The 20,127-nt window shown below is 44.9% G+C and overlaps 1 protein-coding gene across 1 annotated transcript in view; it reads left to right on the top strand.

The window, feature by feature from the left end:
• Positions 1-20,127, top strand: part of CWC27 (CWC27 spliceosome associated cyclophilin) — a 270,523-nt gene that overhangs the window by 35,443 nt on the left and 214,953 nt on the right. Inside the window, exons 5-8 of the mRNA XM_077286145.1 lie at positions 533-631; positions 3,851-3,954; positions 12,439-12,508; positions 19,701-19,780. Coding sequence (XP_077142260.1) covers positions 533-631; positions 3,851-3,954; positions 12,439-12,508; positions 19,701-19,780 — 353 coding nt within the window. The remainder of the gene's footprint in view (positions 1-532; positions 632-3,850; positions 3,955-12,438; positions 12,509-19,700; positions 19,781-20,127) is intronic.

Genomic DNA, 20,127 nt, shown 5'->3' on the forward strand with positions numbered 1-20,127 from the left:
AAAAAAGATCTGTTATGGAAGCCAGAATTGACTGTAACATTAAGGGTTTACTAGTTTTGGCGCATCTTACTCCTGAAAGCTTTTGCTTAGTCTGTGTATGACGGCCTGGCGGTCTTAAGGTGTTGTCTAACCCCTCCTTAAGTGAAACTGGGCCCCATTGAAACTTATAAATGCTTATACTCCGTTCCTGGACTGGTGCTGTCCCAGCAATGTCCTTACTGTGTCTTCGGGCGCTCGTGTGATGTTATGTGCTGCTTCGCTCACACTTCCCTCAGACTAAACTCAGTGGTGAGTGCTGCGGCCCATTAGAGACCACTGGCTGCAGCGCTCACGTTGCGTCATGTCACACGAGCACCATGAGACACAATGGCGACCTGGCTGGAACGGACATTGCCGGAATGGCAGCGGTCTGGGAGGTCAGTATAAGTGTAAGTTTTCAGTGAAGCTGCTGTCTGTGGTTAGAGCGGCATGAAGACAAGGGACTTTTGTTTGAGGTAATGTCGCGGTCATTGTTGTGTGCTGTGTATTCCAGGTGACCGGAGACACAATATACAATTTATTACGACTGGCAGAAGTGGATATTGGTGAAGAAGACCGGCCGGTCAATCCACACAAGATCCGGATCACCAACGTACGTCCTTATCGGCACCTCACAGATCTAACAGTACTTCCGTTCTAGACATATAGTGTATCCTCTCCATACCCATGTGACGTTCTCTTCATCATTACTGTCTGTTACTCTTTATTGGTCGCCATCATTGTATAGTAACACTTTTGGCCAAATCTGCTAAACACTCATTTCCTATTTATAAAGGCAACCTGTTAGGTCTCCTGACTGTCCCCAACCGCTACTAAAGCAGTATCCATAATAAAAAAATTCATATGATCCACATGTACCTTGTGCCAGTAACATAGCAAGAAATCCCCATCTGTATTACTAAATACTAGTGATGAGCGAGTACACTCGTTACTCGAGATTTCCTGAGCACGCTCGGGGGTCCTCCGAGGATTTTTTAGTGCTCGGAAATTTAGTTTTTCTTGCCACAGCTGAATGATTTACATCTGTTCGCCAGCATAAGTACATGTGGGGGTTGCCTGGCTGCTAGGGAATCCCCACATGTACTTATGCTGGCTAACAGATGTAAATCATTCAGCTGCGGCAAGAAAAAATAAATTTCCGAGCACTAAAAAATACTCGGAGGACCCCCGAGCGTGCTCAGGAAATCTCGAGTAACGAGTATATTCGCTCATCACTACTAAATACTCTACTCTGAGAGAGAAGTGTTCAATACAGAAGTCATCAAGCACAATATAACACTGTGGCCAAGAGTGGATAAATATCACTCCAAAACACCAAAACAAGGTGAATAAAAAGGACTACTCCCAGAAATAGTATGAACAAAGAAATGGAGTATACACAATGCCCCATCAGTCATGATAAAAAGTAATTTTATTGAAACAAATCATGTACAATATATTCAATCTACATAGTAATAGAAGTCCAAACAACAGGAAGTAAAGGAAAACTGGGGATAAACTAGGGAAGGAGTGGGAGGTCAAATATATCACACAAGGTCACAGTCATGATTGTAATCATATAATACAGAATTTGATGGCTTGGTAAATCAAACAACGTTATTTAGTATATGGGAAAAATCCCATATTAAGAGCCAAACGAAACTGTAGTCAAATCTCCATGCTTACCCATAGTAGAGAGTGACCCCCACGGCTTCCCAGGAGCCCCTTGACGCGCGTTTCGCAGTCCAGCTTTTTCAAAAGGGAAAGAGACGTGGCCAGAAATGCATGAGAGAATAAATCTAATAAATTTAAAATAACAATTTTATTAATTATAAACACAAAATTAGACATACAGTAATGAATGAGATAAAACAAATGCCTCTAATGTGAGGGGCGCTGCTGGCTAGGGACACCATTAAACACACAAATTGTAATAATAAATACCAATTAACAATCCAAAAAATATCCTACTCCTGAGTGTAGTAGATGCATCTTGCCTATCCTGGCCAGTATATAATGCCTCCAATGTAAAATAATATCTAAAGTGCTAGTAGATTTATAATGGTTACTGGCATATACTTGAATGCATGCAGATGTATCAAAGGCAAAAATCACAATGTCCTGAGACTCTGCTATATGCTAAAAGAACATACCGCCATTACAAGCCCAGATAAGGCCATATGCCTGGATAACATTCTGCTACTCAACATATGAAAAAAGGCTAAGAGCCCTTGAATATTACCTTCAGTGTGTGTGGTGTCCAAGCTGCATCCTTCCACCCTGACGCGCGTTTCGTCCACACTTCTTTCGTCCACCTCACCCCCCTGAAGAAATGTGGACGAAACGCGCGTCGGGGTGGAGGGACTTATTGGTACTTATTATTACAAGCTGCATCTATTCAGGCGTATGATACTCTTTGGATTGTTAATTCATACTTATTACAATTTGTGTGTTTAATGGTGTCCCTAGCCAGCAGCGTCCCTCATATTACAGGCGTTTATTTAAAATCATTCATTACTGTATGTTTAATTTTGTGCTTATAATTAATAAAGCAGTATCCATTCTGTAATCTGACGGATTAACACTGCAATGCTTGTCCAAGTAACTTTAAAGGGAATTTGTCAATATCATCCCTCTTAAAGGGAATCTCACCCCCAAATCGAAGGTGAGCTGAGCCCACCGGCATCAGGGGCTTATCTACAGCATTCTGTAATGCTGTAGATAAGCCCCCGAGGTATCCTGAAAGATGACAAAAAGAGGATAGATTATACTCACCTGGGGGGGGCGGTCTGATCCGATGGGCGTCGCGGTCCGCTCCGGCGCCTCCCATCTTCTTACGATCACGTCCTCTTCTTGTCTTCACGCTGCGGCTCCGGCGCAGGCGTACTTTATCTGTCCTGTTGAGGGCAGAGCAAAGTACTGCAGTGCACAGGTGCCGGGAAAGGTCAGAGAGGCCCAGCCCCTGTGCACTGCAGTACTTTGCTCTGCCCTCAACAGGACAGATAAAGTACGCCTGCGCCGGAGCCGCAGCGTGAAGACAAGAAGAGGACGTCATCGTAAGAAGATGGGAGGCGCCGGGCCGGACCGTGACACCCATCGGACCAGGACCGCCCCTGGGTGAGTATAATCTAACCTCTTTTTCTCATCTTTCAGGTTACATCGGGGGCTTATCTACAGCATTACAGAATGCTGTAGATAAGCCCCTGATGCCGGTGGGCTCGGCTCACCTTCGATTTTGGGGGTGACAGGTTCCTTTTAAGCCATCTATATGGGCATGCAGGTCATAGGAAGCTGAATAAATTTGATATCTGCAATCTGATGTCTTATTCCAGAGAAATCCAGGTTCTTCTTAATATGTAAATGATCTGTTGAGATCTGTGTCCCACCAATAGATCTTAACACCTCATTTACCTATTAAGAAAAATGTGGATTTCTCTAGAATAAGACATTGGATTGCAGATATCAAAGTGTCATTTTATTCCGCTTTCTATGCCTTACCAGCCCATATAGATGGCCTAGGAGAGTTAATCATACTGACAGAAGCACTTTAATCCTGTAAACGTCTCACCTTAGGAGATCGGACACCACTGATTGATTGCAGTTAGGCATTGAGCTATAAACGATAAAATTAAAAATCCCTTTGTTCACTGGAGGAAGTTGCAGGCTTGTTGTTTTTATAAGCATTTTGCAGTTTAGTCCATTTTAGATAAGATGATTAATCTCCTGTGTTTCAGAATTCTCAAATGTGTTACTCAAATGGAAGTTTTCTAAACTAGACATCCCCATTGCAACCGGTTTACTGTCTGATCTTATTTCTGAACATTTCCTGCAGGTTTTATTTAATCCTTTTGATGACATAGATCCTCGAGTAACTAAAAAGTTGAAAAAAGAAAAACAGGAGGAGGAAGCTAAGCAGCCAAAGGTGAAAGGGACAAAGTAAGTTCTATCTGCTCCGTCATTATCTTGATGGCCAAAACTGGTGTAAACATTAAATACTGTAGTTTTCTGATTATAAGACTCACTTTTTTCCCCAAAAAATGTGTGGGGGGGATGTGGGTGTGTCCTATAATCGAAATGTAGCTTACTAGAGGGGGCAGCAGCGGTGTAGCGGGGTCGCAGGAGTTTGCTGATGCAGAAAGCTGGTGGAAGCGGCAGGAGTGGAGCGATGCTGCGGCCCTGGACTGGGAGGATGGGGTGTTTGGTGGTGCGAAGCTGTGGCAGGACCCGTTCTTTCAGAGAATGTCAAATTTGGGGTGTGTCTTATGGTCCAGTGGGTCTCATAACCTGCAAAATACGGTAATATATTTGGTCTAGAGTGATACCGTAAATAGCAGGGAAACTTTATTTTAAATTGAGCATCTTAAGATATCAAAATCCTGTGTTGATAAGGGCTTTCATATACCAGTCTACTTTTCCTGCCACAGTCATGTGGGTCTAGCAGTAGTTATTGCAAATGCATCTGTGATCCGAGTAGGTCATTGTTCTTTCAATACAAGCAATTTTTCAATTTAGTTCTCATTAAAATTTGAATCCATTCTTGAGATATTAACATTTTTTTTAGTTTATGGATCGTTGAATTGGAAACTGCCCACTGCTGCTAGACAGCAGAACATGAACAGTGATTACAAGCTCTTTTCCATTGAGCTTGTAAGCTCTATTTTGAACCAGATCACTGGAGCACACTGGTACCTCATAATCCTGCCCAACGTCAGCGTAGTGGTGGTCGGTCTCCTAGGCAATGAGCTGTAAACAAAAGAAAACTGTTAACTGCTACCAATTTTAATAAGCATTAAATTGCAAAAGTGCTTGTTTTTACAGGCACTCTCTGACAATAGTCATCTATGAAGATGGGAATAACCTTTTACGCTGTATCATTCCTGGAAGGAGGGAGACCACAGACTTGAGGATTGACCCATAGAAAAGGTCCCCAGAGCTTATAATTGCATGGCATGCCGAGGAGGGAAGGTCTAGGAAAAATGGGAAGCAATAAAAAAAAAAAAAAAAAAAAAAAAATTTAAATAGTGCACAATCCACATGTACTGTTCTGAGCAAAAGTTTTAGCCAGGTATGGAAAAACTGCCGGAAAGTAAGATTGTTTTAAAATAATAGAAGCATTAATAGTCTTTTTTTTCAATTCACAAAATGCAAAGCTCATGAACAAAAGAGAAATGTAAAACATCAATATTTGTTGTGACCGTCTATTGCCTTCAAAATGGCGACAATTCTTCTAGGTACACTTGCATATAGTTTTTAAAGGAACTCGGCAGGAAGGTTGTTCCAAACATCTTGGAGAACTAACCACAGATCTTCTGTGGATGTAGGCTTGCACAAATCCTTCTGTCTCTTTATGTAAATCCAGACAGATGTGATGATGTTGATATCAGGGTCCTTTGGGGGCCAAATCATCACTTCCAGGGCTCCTTGTTCTTCTTTACACTGAAGATGGTTTTCAATAACATGATAATTTCTCGTCTTAGTAAATTATGGTATTGCACGATGTATAAGTATCTATCTTTATTTCTCAGCATTGAGAACACCAAGAAATGGGCAGCGTTGAGGTTGTAGGTGTAGTGCTCAGCCAAGGAAACGTAATGCAGCAGATGAAAGACTCATCATGCTTACTTTAAATCAAACTGGAAAGATTTCCAACAGTGCCATCATCTCAGAACTGGCAGCAACCAGTGGGATGCATCTACACTCATCTACTGTTAGAAGTTTAGCCAGAAGTGGTCTTCATGGAAGAATTGCAGTGTGAAGCCATAACTATGATATTGGAACAAGGCCAAACAACGCAACTATGCATGAAAATATAGGAACTGAGGTGCAGAAAAATGGTAGCATGTGCTCTGGACTGAGGAGTCAAAATTAAGGATGAGCGAGCATGCTCGGATATCATGTTATCCGAGCATGCTCTGGTGTTATCCGAGTATCTCAGGCGTGCTTGAGTAGTATGTTTGAGTCTCGGCGGCTGCATGTTTTTCGGCTGTTAGACAGCTGCCACACATGCGAGGATTGCCTAACAAACAGGCAATCCATGCATGTGTTTCAGCTGTCTAACGTGCAGCCGCAGGGACTAGAAAATCTTAGCCGGTAACACCTGAGCATGCTTGGATAACATCAGAGCATGCCCTGATAACACGATATCCAAGCACTCTCGCTCATCACTAGTCAAAATGTTAAATATTTGGCTGTAAAATAAGGAAGTTTGTTTGATGAAGCAATGGAGAGCAGCACAATTATGAGTGTCTGCAGGCAGCAGTGAAGCATGGTGGAGACTCCTTGCACGTTTTGGCTGTATTACAGCAAATGGAAATTGAATTTTTTTCCTATTAATGGCGTTCTCAATGCAGGGAAATGCAGACAGAAACTTGCACAACATGTAGCACCATCAGGGAGGCATCAGGATGGTAAACTCTGTGTCTTCAGATGCTGGAAGAGTGCTGCTGAAAAATCAAATCTCTGCTAGACAAGGACTTGCTTATTGTGACCTCTGAAAGGCTTCTTTTCATCATGGCATCACCGCTACAATTGGTCCATTCTCTTCCATGTTACTACTCTCAGATAAGAGGTAGAGTTGGATGATTCCCTCAATCGGACTATAGTGGATTGAGGCCCCGTGATATTCCACCGTCTGCCGTGGAGTTGTGCTTACTTGTAGCATGACATAGTGAAAAGTCATACCTCATCGTTCTTTATTCTTTTAACCCTCGTATGTCAAACTCCGGACCGTAGGGTGGGTATATTTGGCACGCGATGCTGGGCCGATACCCTGCCCGACATTGCACTTGGTATCACACTTTCAACTATATCAGCAGCCTAGATGCCAATACAGTTGAAAGCAATGATGGAGGTGGAAGTGTCAACTGACACTCCCTCTCCCATCATTTTCCCTCTGTGTCTAACGTCACAGTGCAGCGGGCACGATTATGTCGTTACAACACACCTGATGTACTAAGATGTGATCTGAAGATGCCATGAAGAAACTGAATCGGCGAGGGAATGGGCAGAGGTGAGTTTGTTTTTTTTTGTTTTTGTTATACTGTGGGGCCCCTTGTACTGTATGGAGCCCAATGTAGGGTGCATTATACCTTATGGCGCATTATGTGGGGCCATTATACTGTAAGGAGCTCTATGTGGGGCCATTATGCTGTATGGAGCACTATTTGAGGCCATTATATTGTATGAAGCACTATGTGGGGCCCATTACACTATATGGAACATTATGTGGGGCCATTATACTGTATAGAGCACTATGTGGGGTCATTATACTGTATGAAGCGCTATGTGGGGCCATTATACTGTATGGAGCACTATGTGGTTCCAATTATACTGTATGGAGCACTATGTGGGGCCCATTACACTTTATGGACCATTATGTGGGGTCATACTGTATGGAGCACTGTGGATCCATTATACTGTATGGAGCACTATGTGGATCTATTATACTGAATGGAACACTGTCTGGATCCATTATACTGTATAGAGCACTGTGTGGATCCATTATACTGTATGGAGCACACTGTGGGGTCATTATACTGTATGGCGCACTATATGGATCCATTATACTGTATGGAGCACTGTGTGGATCCATTATACTGTATGGAGCACTATGTGGGGCCATTATACTGTATAGAGCACTGTGTGGATCCATTATACTGTATGGAGCACTATGTGGGGCCATTTTACTGTATGGAAGGCAATGCAGAGCCCCTTTATACTCTATGGATCACTTTTTGTGGCCATAGTACTGTATGGAGGGCTGTGTGGGGAGTACAGTTGGAGAATTGTAAAGTGATGGGGTCACCGTTTTTTGTCTGGGGGATTGAGGGGGGGGGGGGGGTACAAGTAGGATCATCTGACCAGTGTGGAGGGTATTGTGGAGGAAATAATTGTGGGGGTATCATACTGTGTTTGGGGTCACTTTTTGTGTAATATTTTATTATCTGTATTATTCAAACTTCCTCAATTGTAAATATTTTTTAATAAATAATTACGACTTTGTCCAAGCTTTTAATTTTGGCCTTCTGTGTACTTGAGTTTGATATTCCTGCGTTAACCTGTTCTCGCACACTTAGATAGCGCCCTTTCTCCTCCAACTCTCTTACATCCAGAGGCATAGCTAGGGTTTTGGTTCAGGGGGGCGAAACTTCTGAGTGGGCCCCTAACCAGGTAACCTTCATTACAACGCGATGACGCGCCCTAATACTGGAGGAGAACCTCAGCAGATGACTGCGCTATTACTGAAGATAATCTCTATATAAAGATCAATATGGATATTACCGCCATATGGTCAGTGGTAGATACCAGCCCTACAGAACATATAAGAGATCACAGCATAGTTACAGATAATGTCTTACCGCTGACGTCCTTTCTGATGGAATCCTTTATTTTTCCCGTCTTTTCCATCTGGTCCAGACCAACATGACAACTTCTTCCAGCTACAACTCGTCTGCAGAGAATACAACAAAGACACATTTCACTTCTCATATTCCAGCCCCATCACCATCTATTCCCAACCTGCAAAAACTCCTCATCCTGCTGATACCCCAATACTGAGCTGCTTCTGGCGTATGTGTCCCTATTACTGCCCCTGATACCCCAATACTGAGCTGCTGCTGCCGTATGTGTCCCTATTACTGCCCCTGATACCCCAATACTGAGCTGCTGCTGCCGTATGTGTCCCTGTTACTGCCCCTGATACCCCAATTCTGAGCCGCTGCTGCCGTATGTGTCCCTATTACTGCCCCTGATACCCCAATACTGAGCCGCTGGTGTGTGTCCCTATTACTGCCCCTGATACCCCAATACTGAGCCGCTGCTGCCGTATGTGTCCCTATTACTGCACCTGATACCCCAATACTGAGCTGCTTCTGCCCTATGTGTCCCTATTACTGCCCCTGATACCCCAATACTGAGCTGCTGCTGCCGTATGTGTCCCTGTTACTGCCCCTGATACCCCAATTCTGAGCCACTGCTGCCCTATGTGTCCCTATTACTGCCCCTGATACCCCAATACTGAGCTGCTGCTGCCGTATGTGTCCCTGTTACTGCCCCTGATACCCCAATACTGAGCTGCTTCTGCCGTATGTGTCCCTATTACTGCCCCTGATACCCTAATACTGAGCCACTGCTGCCGTATGTGACCCTATTACTGCACCTGATACCCCAATACTGAGCCGCTGCTGCCGTATGTGTCCCTATTACTCCACCTGATACCCCAATACTGAGCCGCTGCTGCCGTATGTGTCTCTATTACTGCTCCTGATACCCCAATACTGAGCCGCTGCTGCCGTATGTGTCCCTATTACTCCACCTGCTGTGTGGTTCTCTGTGCCCTCTAAATTCTAAATCACCCCTCTATAATATAGTAATACTGGGTGCAAGTGCCCTAGAAAACAGTGAACATATTTTGCCCCCTAGAAAGTAATATTGCCCTGTGTTCCCCTTTGATAGCCACAGTAACCTGAGTTCCCCTATAACAATAAGTGCCCACTTTACATTTAATAATGTCCCGAGTCTCCCCCTGTACAGCTCCTCTATACACAGTATAATGCCCCCTCACTATATAGTACCACCCACACAGTATACTGACCCCTTAGTAGCCCCCAAACTGTTTGATGGCTCCAACAATGTATAATGACCCCCACACTGTAATCTCCATACTGTATGATGGCCCCCAAGATAGCCTCCATATACAGGAGCATAATGCACCAAATAGTCTACAATATAGTATAATGCACTCCCCATAGGCAGACTGTAGCATAAGGCAGCCCCCATAGGCAGACACTGTAATAAGGCAGCACCCCCATATAGGCAGACCCTGTAATAAGGCTGTGCCCCCATAGGCAGACTCTGTAGTATAAGGCAGCACCCCCATAGGCAGACCTTGTAATAAGGCAGCACCCCCATAGGCAGACCCTGTAATAAGGCGGCAGACCCTGTAATAAGGCAATACTCCCATAGTCAGACTCTGTAATAAGGCAGCCCCCATAGTCAGACCCTGTAATAAGGCAGCACCCCCATAGTCAGACCCTGAAATAAGGCAGCCCCCATAGTCAGACCCTGTAATAAGGCAGCATCCCTATAGGCAGACCCTGTAATAAGGCAGCACCCCTATAGGCAGACCCTGTAATAAGGCAGCACCCCCATAGTCAGACCCTGTAATAAGGCAGCACCCCCATAGGTAGACCCTGTAATAAGGCAGCCCCCATAGTCAGACCCTGTAATAAGGCAGCACCCCCATAGTCAGACCCTGTAATAAGGCAGCACCCCCATAGGTAGACCCTGTAATAAGGCAGCCCCTATAGTCAGACCCTGTAATAAGGCAGCACCCCTATAGTCAGACCCTGTAATAAGGCAGCCCCCATAGTCAGACCCTGTAATAAGGTAGCCCTCAATCTGTTTGATGGTTCCAACAATGTATAATGACCCCCACACTGTAATCTCCATACTGTATGATGGCCCCCGAGATAGCCTCCATATACAGTAGCATAATGCACCAAATAGTCCACAATATAGTATAATGCACTCCCCTTAGGCAGACTCTATAGCATAAGACAGCCCCCATAGGCAGACACTGTAATAAGGCAGCACCCCCATATAGGCAGACACTGTAATAAGGCAGCACCCCAATATAGGCAGACCCTGTAATAAGGCAGCCCCCATAGTCATACCCTGTAATAAGGCAGCACCCTTATAGGCAGACTCTGTAATAAGGCAGCACCCCAATAGTATAGCTGATCTTCCGATAATGGGGGGGGGGGGTCCACTACTGGCACCGGGCCCCCCCGCCTGCTCAGGGGCCCCATAGTGGCCGGCGGCAGAGCAGGGAGATCGATTCTCCCTGCTCTGCTGCAGAATGCACCGATACAGTTACAGCAGCGTAGCTCCGGGTGGGCCCCCTCAGAGCATCGGGCCCGGGGCGCCCGCACCCTCTGCCCCCTCGGTAGCTACGCTACTGCTTACATTGCTGAATTTATTCAATCAATCCAATGAGAAATACAAGCAGATACTTATCGTTTATGTATTGCCAACAGGGAGGCGTCCAATTGGGTTCAAATTTATTATGCAGCAAAACAATGACCCCAAACATGCAGCCAATGTCATTTAGCGTAAAGAAGAACAAGGGGTCCTGGAAGTGACAATATGGCCTCGACCGAGTCCTGAGCTCAACATAAAGTCCACAGGAGATCTGCAGCTAGTTCTCCAAGATGTCTGGAACAAGAGTTGATGCTGTTTTGAAGGCAAAGGGCGGTCACACCGAATAAAGATTTGATTTAGATTTCTCTTTTGTTCATTCACTTTGCATTTTGTTAATGGATAAAAATGATAGATTTTTCCACACCGGCCTAAAACTTGCACAGTACAGAACAACAAGAAAAGACACTTTTAGATTCTTAATTTCTATATGATTTGCGTAGTTCTGCAGCCTGAATGTTGTATGCCCGGGTGTAACGAACTATAATCTCTGAGAAAATCACATTTTGTTCTTCTCTTTTGTATCCCAGCCCACTAGGGTGCCAACACAGTGGCAAATTGTTACAAACGCAATATAAATATTTGACATTTTTTCAAATCCATTTTTCTTGATCTTGTAACTTAATACAGAAGCCTGCAGATCCCCCTACAGGGATGAAAAGCCCCCACACATGAATAGTACCAGTAGGCTTTACTGTTGGCATGGCACGTTACTATGTGACATCAACTGCCTCGTCCTCGTGAACACTTTCTGCTGAGCTAACGATAAGATCACTGAAATTATATGGTAGTACTGAAATTCAGTGGAAAGGGGATTTTTCATGAATAAGTTAACTTTCATAGCAAGGAATGACTTCAATTTTTTGCAGTTATTCTAATAACTCTAACCACTTTTGTAATTATTATAAAATGCCCCACGCTTCTCCCTATCACGCTAATCCCTAAATGTGTATTTTTTTGTACTTTACTTTACTTTGACGTTTCACTTGAGGAGTCAGAAAGTGGACATCACAGGAAGCTGGGGCTGCACTCACTTCCCTGTAGCGTCTATCTTCCTTAGGCCGGAGTCGCACTACAGCGAGATACGGCCGAGTCTCGCAGGTTAAAAACAAGCTCTGACACCGGCACTCCGGAGCGGAGCGTGCGGCTCCATGTATTGCTATGCGGCTGCACGCTCCGCTCTGGAGTGCCAGTGCCAGAGCTTGTTTTTAACCTGCGAGACTCGGCCATATCTCGCTGTGTGTGATCCCGGCCTTACTGGAACAGGACATCATCAGGCGTCAGCGCTGCAGTTACTTACTACAGTTTCTTGCATTGCCGCGCCCCCTTTAAGATTATCCATTACTTTAGTACTGGAGTGGGTACACTACGTAAATAGCTTCTGAACATTAGTTTGGCTCTTGCTTCGTTTGTACATCTAACTTAATGTTTTTATTTTTACAGAAACTTCAATTTACTTTCTTTTGGAGAAGAAGCTGAAGAGGAGGAGGAGGAGGTTAATAAAGTTAGTGAGGTAATGTAATGTGTTGTGTACCCACAATTTTGCAAGTGTGCCAACTATTTTGTCTGGCCCATTTTTGGGGTATTGAGTGAAATGATGTCCAATTTGCTTTTTTTTTCTGTGTTGTTCCAATACACACAAAGGGAATCAACGTGTGTAACAAAGCATGTGCAATTGCAATAATTTTCTGAAAGAAATACTTAATTTTTTGGAACACCTTCAACAGTGTCAACACTTTTGGCCATGACTCAAGGTGGCTGGCAGAGGTATACAGTTGGGTGCCTGCAAATGCGTGATATTGCAGATATACCATAGGTATCTCTCAAAATGCACTTTTATTTACGAGGTGGTACCCAAAAAGAACAAGAATTACTTATTTAAACTCTTTTTTTATTGACAATAACATCTTGAAAACATGAATCCCCTTCACAATACTGTCCATCAGATGATCTGCACTTGTCCCAGCAGTTTTTCCACTGCTTGAAACATTTTTTTATATTCTTCTGAACTACTGCAGCTTTGTGCCTCCAGTGATTTTTTTCTTAACCTCTTCTATGTCCTGAAAATACTTTCCCTGGAGTTTTTCTTCATTCTTGGGAATAAGCAGTCGCAGGGGGCTAGGTTGGGTGAGTGTGGGGGGGGGGGTGAGTGACCCTGATGTTTTTGTCAAAAGTCATCACAGGGGATGAATCTTGGTGTTACTCCTGTTATCCTGAAACAAAACAGCAGTCCAGCCAGTGAAAGGCTGTTTTATCTCCTAAATCAAAAAAAGCATGGCAAGTGGTATCAAATTTGAAGTCCACGATAGTTTGTTTTTCTCTTACCCCATGATGGCACCACGGAGAGAGAAGGATCTACCCTCAGGGACCGGAAACCTACAGGTGAAAAAGGCGGAACCTCTCTCCCACATCAGTTCAGTTTCCTGTCCCTGACGGGGAACCTGCAGCATACCTATAGTCGCAGGATGCTGGGGGTCCATCTAGCCAGATTCAGACAGCGGGGGGCCCCGTCTCGGTCGGGGTGGATTCTCCTTCCCCGAAGGCACGGTCCGCGGGCCCTGTACGTGTGCAGGGGAGCGGCAGTGAAGAGGATCCAGTCTGCTGTTCCCTCAGATCCTACAGATGGCCGGTAATAGGTAGCGGCGGCCACCTGGTGACGTACCGCCGGTCCGGGGCCCCTGGAGGTGGTGGCGGCGGTCACCTATAGGAAGCGCCGCAACTTTAAAAGGCAGCGGCGGCTGTCCCGGCGCTTCCGACGCTCCCTCCTAGGGGCCGGGCGCCAGTAGGTGATGCGCGCTCGCCGGCTGCAATACCTTCTGGCGCAGGGGGTCACTTGAGGGGCGGCGCAAAGCATCTCTGGGTAAACCGGATGCAACTGTGTGTCGCCCGCCCTGAAATAAAAAGCCAGCCCAACCAAATGCCAGTGCTCGTTCATTCTGACCATGAGTGAGAAGGAGCAGCCGGCATGAGTGAGAAGGAGCAGCCGGCAGAAGAAATTCTGCAGTCCCCACCAAAAAAACGCCAGCAGCAACAGCGCCATCACCAGCAGCGGCGACAGCAGCAGGACGCCTCTTCCCAGCGTCGCAGCTCAGAATCCCAGCGCAGCAGAGGCTCCAATGGATCCGGGAGAACAACAGCGGTTCAAATTGAGGATGCAGCACCCCCCGACCAGAACCGGTATCTCCCTTACATTAGGAGGGTAAGTGACCTCCGTGAATGTTCATATTCTAAATGGGGTTTATCATGTTTTCTTAGTGGAAGAAATGTGCAGCGAAAACCAGACACAGAGTGTGCCCAATCTGCTGTGTAGATCTACCCGCTACGTGGGTAAAAAAGCTCTGTGCTATATGCATAGAAAATACTATATGTGAAGAAACCCCAAGATTCGCATCTGACCTAAAAGAATTAATCAAAACCCAAGTGGAAGATGCGTGAAAAAATGTTAAAACTCTAAAAAGGAAACATAAATCCAGATGTAAATCCCCGGAGTTTAGTTCCAGTGACGAAGATAGCAACCATTATAACTCAGATAGTTCACTCTCCTCTCCATCATCCTCTTCATCTTCAGAAGGGGGTCGCAATTGTTTCCCTATGGAAGAAACAGATGCCTTAGTAAAAGCGGTAAGGACAACCATGGGGCTAGTGGAGACTCAGTCCAAGAAAACGGCACAAGATCTTATGTTTAGCGGCCTAGAACAACTGAAATGAAGAGCGTTTCCGGTAAACGAAAAAATACAAGCTTTAATAAAAAAGGAATGGAAAAGGCCAGATAAGAAAGTCCTCTTAACCCCAAAGAGGAAATACCCATTTGGCGACCCAGCTTGCTCTTCATGGGGAAAGGCGCCAAAATTAGATGTCGCCATTGCAAAAGCCTCTAAAAAATTTGCTTTGCCTTTTGAAGATATGGGGACCCTTAAGGACCCCATGGACAAGAGAGCAGAAGTATTCTTAAAGGGCTCTTGGGAGGCTGCTAGCAGGGGGTTAAAACCTGCAATAGCTGCCACATGTACTGCCAGAGCATTAATGGTGTGGCTAGACCACCTGGAGTCCCAACTAAAGGATAAATCCCCAAGGGAATCAATATTGGACTCTGTATCAATAATGAAGGGAGCCGCTGCGTATTTAGCGGACGCTTCTACAGACTCGGTGAGACTGGTGGCAAGATCTGCCTCGTTTTCAAACGCAGCTAGAAGGGCTTTATGGCTCAAGTGCTGGCCAGGAGACCTGCAAACAAAAGCCAAACTATGCTCCATTCCCTGTGAAGGGGAATTCTTATTTGGGCCTACTCTAGATGACATTCTTGAGAAGGCAGGGGACAAGAAAAAAGCTTTTCCAGGGTTTCCCAACCAATCTTATAGACGGCCCTTTCGAGGCAGGAAATTTATGCGTAGAAGACCCCCTAAAAACCAAAAAGAAGGATGGGAGGATAAAACATTCAAAGGAAAAGGCTTCATGTTCAACAAACCAGATAATAAAAAACAGCCCCAATGAAGGTGTGCCCCAGGTGGGAGGGAGATTGACATACTTTCTTCCAGCCTGGGAAAAAATATCTGGGAGTGCGGGGATACTAAATATTATAAAGGCAGGACTGAAACTGAAGTTCCATATGATGCCATATCATCATTTTGTTGTAACACCGCAAAGGAAATTAGAAGCCGAGCAACTGGGCCTCCAAAAGGAGGTACAGAGTCTTCTTACGAAGAACGTCCTGCAGGAGGTTCCAGACCAGGAGAAGGGCACAGGATTCTACTCCCCTCTTTTCCTTCTAACGAAACCGGATGGAACTTACAGGACAATAATACATCTGAAAAAACTAAACAAATACCTGGTGACTCAGAGTTTCGAGAAGGAAACAATAAAAACCTGTGTCAGAGCGCTTTATCCGTCTTGTTTTATGACTGTCATCGATCTAAAAGACGCATACTACCATGTGCCCATCCACTCAGATCATGAAAGATTCCTCAGAGTGGCGGTATTAATGCAGGGGGAACTAAAGCATTACCAATTCAGGGCCCTTCCATTTGGCCTTGCCATAACCCCGAGGGTGTTTACGAAACTAATGGCAGAGGTCCTGGCTCACATCAGGGAGCAAAACGTGATAATAGTCCCATATCTGGACGACCTCCTGGTAGTAGGCGAGTCACCCCATCATTGCAGTCAACAGTCAGATAAAGTAATGACATCCCTGACAAATCTGGGTTGGATGTTGAACCTAGCAAAGTCCAGAATTATGCCAACACAAGTACAACAGTATTTAGGGATAATGATAGACTCAATAAAGCAAGAATGCCGTCTCCCAGGGGTGAAAGTTTCAAACATGATTCAACTGGTAACAAACTTGAAGGGATTACCAGTCGTCACTTTGCACAAAGCAATGTCCATATTGGGATCAATGACAGCCTGTATTTCAGCAGTCCAATGGGCCCAAGGTCATACCAAAGATCTCCAGTGGGTGATACTAGAAGCAGAATCTCGCCTAAAAGGGGATTTAGAAAAGCTCTTAAAAATCTCACAAACAATACGTTCCCTAGCTTGGTGGGTAGATCCAGTCAACCTCACCAGGGGTGTTCCGTGGGTATGGCCGATATCCATAACACTAACCACAGACGCAAGCCCGTGGGGATGGGGGGCTCACTAAAGGTACCTTCACACTAAACAACTTTCCAACGAGAACGACAACGATCCGTGACGTTGCAGCGTCCTGGATAGCGATCTCGTTGTGTTTGACACGCAGCAGCGATCTGGATCCCGCTGTTATATCGCTTGTCGGAGCTAGAAGTCTGGAACTTTATTTGGTCGCTAGATCGGCGTGTATCGTCATGTTTGACAGCAAAAGCAACGATGTCAGCAATGTTTTTACATGGAGCGTGAAAGATTAGTGAGTCGCCGTTACGTCACTGGATCGCTCCTGCATCGTTCTGGAGCTGCTGTGTTTGACGTCTCTACAGCGACCTAACAGCGACGCTCCAGCGATCTAGTTTAGGTCGGATCGTTGTCTATATCGCTGGAGCGTCGCTTAGTGTAACGGTACCTTTACACGATCAAATTGCCCAAGGTCCCTGGTCGGAGGAGGAAAAACTACTTTCCTCAAACATGAAAGAACTCCTGGCAGTAGAATATGCGCTCAACCACTTCCTAGTCTTCCTCAGTTCCCACCACGTGAGGGTGCTCTCGGACAACAGGGTGGTAGTAGCGTACTTGAATCACCAGGGGGGTACGAGATATCGAGCACTGATGAAAGTAGCGAAATCTATCCTGTTGTTTGCAGAGGCCAATCTGTCCTCACTGTCAGCCCTTCATATCAAAGGGACAGAAAATCAGACCACAGATTTTTTAAGCCGAACACAACTGAAACAAGGGGAGTTGGAATTAAACCAGGCGGTGTTCAACCACATAGTAGACCTTTGGGGGGTTCCGGAGATAGACTTGTTCGCAAACAGTCAAAACCGGAAGACACATGCCTTCTGTTCGATCGATCTACGGGGAAGTCCAGTGACCCTAGACGCCTTTTTAATTCCCTGGGACTTTCAGCTAGCCTATGCCTTTCCCCCAATAGCATTAATTCCCTTAGCACTGAAGAAGATTTGGGAGGACAGAGCAAGGGTAATCATGATAGCTCCCTTTTGGCCAAAAAGAACATGGTTTCCATGGCTGCGCATAATATCTATAACAGACCCTTGGGTTCTCCCAGATATTCCGAACCTTCTGTGTCAGGGGCCAGTAAACCATCCACAAGAGAAGAACTTACATATGAAGGCCTGGAATTTGAGAGGGATCTATTAACCAAAAGAGGATTCTCTTCAAACCTAGTTTCAACGCTCTTGTTAAGTAGTCTGGAGGAGATTTCTGTCTGTCTCAGGTGCCAGTTTATCGGGGGAGATCCCAATTCAGAAAGTACTAGGGTTCCTTCAAAAGGGGTTGAAAAGAGGCTTAGCAACAAGCACTCTTAAAGTTCAAGTCGCAGCACTGGGCGCTCTTTACAACTGCGACTTAGCAGGGAATCGCTGGATAAAAAGATTAATTAAGGCCTCGAACAGATCTAGACCAGTTGTCCACCCCACAACACCTCCCTGGGATCTAAACTTAGTACTTTCTGCACTGACGAAAGCGCCTTTTGAACCTTTGTCACAAGCTTCTTTAAAAATAATATCCCTAAAAACCTCTCTTCTGGTAGCACTAACGTCGGCCCGCAGAATTAGTGATTTTCAGGCTCTGTCAGCATATCCACCTCTGACCCAGATATTAGAAGACAGAGCAGTCCTTAGGACCAATCCATCCTACCTTCCTAAAGTAGCGTCACGGTTTCATAGATCTCAGGAGATCTCTTTACCCTCTTTCTGTTCAAACCGCAGAAATAAAAAGGAAGAAATCCTACACACACTAGATGTTAAGAGATGCTTAACCCAATATATAGCAGCCACAAGGGAGTGTAGGAGAGATAGGGCTCTGTTTGTCTGCTTTCAGGGTCCAAACAAGGGACATAAAGCATCAAAGGCCATGCTGGCAAGATGGGTAAGGGATGCCATCATTCTGTCTTATTCTTTGTGTAATGAAGCCATTCCAGAGGGGGTCAGAGCTCATTCGACCAGATCGGTGGCGACCTCCTGGGCAGAGCGAGCAGGAGCATCAATTGAGCAGATATGTAGAGCAGCCACTTGGTCTTCTCCCTCTACATTTTTCAAACACTACCAACTAGACCTGACTTCTTCTTCAGACCTCACCTTTGGCAGAAGGGTCCTAGAGGCAGTGGTCCCCCCCTAATATACATCTATCTAAATTTTCTCCGTGGTGCAGTCATGGGGTAAGAGAATATCGTAGTTACTTACCGATAACGGTATTTCTCTGATCCCATGACGGCACCCGTATATTTCCTCCCTTCACGTGTGGGTGTGCACAGTAAAGTTTAGTCATTAATTTTTAGTCACGTGGTGCCTCTGATAAGCCTCTGATAAGCGGATCCCTCTCTCTCCGTGGTGCCGTCATGGGATCAGAGAAATACCGTTATCGGTAAGTAACTACGATATTTCAACATCAGTGGAGTCGTTCACATTGAATTTGTTCCTCAGGGCACCATAGTGAACCAACATTACTATCTGCAAATGCTGAAGCAATTGCTTGAGGCGGCGAGAAAAAAACAACCATAATTGTGGTGATCGGGGAGCTGGCTGCTTCATTATGACAGCGTGCCTGCCCACTCAGCAATGAAAATCAACCAGCTTTTAGCGAAAAACGGCATGACAACGGCTTCTCACCTCTTTTACCTGCTTGACCTAGCCCCCTGCGACTTCTTATTCCCAAGAATGAAAAAAAACCTTTTCAGGACATCGACGAGGTTAAGTAAAAGCAACTGGAGGCGTTCAGCAGCATTAGTTCAGAATAATATAAAACATGTATCGAGCAGTGGAACAACCACTGGGACAAGTGCAGATCATCTGATGGACAGTATTCTGAGGACGGATTAATGCTTTCAAGATGTTATCTTGAATAATCCTTTTTTTTAAGTAATTCGCACTTTTTTAGGTACACCCTCGTGTCTTAATGTTTCCACAAGTCACATTATGTGATCGGACCACGTGCTGTCTACCATTCTTGTGCTCTCTATCATCTGACACTTTCCTACAATCTGCATACTATAAGATTGATTACTGTAAAGTAAAAGAGAAGGATGACAACTACTTCCCATGTAATTGAGAAGTATTTTACAGACATTGAAAGGAAAGAGCAAAAGCAGCCATGATCTCCTGAAGGATGACCCTCGTCTCAGCTCCGTTCCAGCCATTGACAAGTAAGGGACTATTGTGTTGTTCAGTGTGAAGAGAATGTGATCTAGACCACTTCATGTTAGTTATGTCGTTGTTATTATTGCAGCGATAATGAAATTACCTATATTATATCTTGTTTAGATACCTGAAATACCTGAAAATGTATATATTTCTCTTGTATATATATCTCTTGCTCTTTCTATTCCCCTCTCTCCTTTCTCTCTTTGCAATCTCTTTTCAAACTCTTTACTTTCTCTTGTCTTTCTTCCCTCTGTTTTCTTTCTCTTTTCAGTCTCTCTACTTTCACTTTTCTTTTTTTTCCTCTTATTTTTCTGTCTTTTATCTCCACTTATTTTCTGTCTGTCTCTTT

The sequence above is a fragment of the Ranitomeya variabilis genome, chromosome 1 (genome assembly GCF_051348905.1).
Source record: "Ranitomeya variabilis isolate aRanVar5 chromosome 1, aRanVar5.hap1, whole genome shotgun sequence".
In the NCBI taxonomy this organism is placed as follows: domain Eukaryota; kingdom Metazoa; phylum Chordata; class Amphibia; order Anura; family Dendrobatidae; genus Ranitomeya; species Ranitomeya variabilis.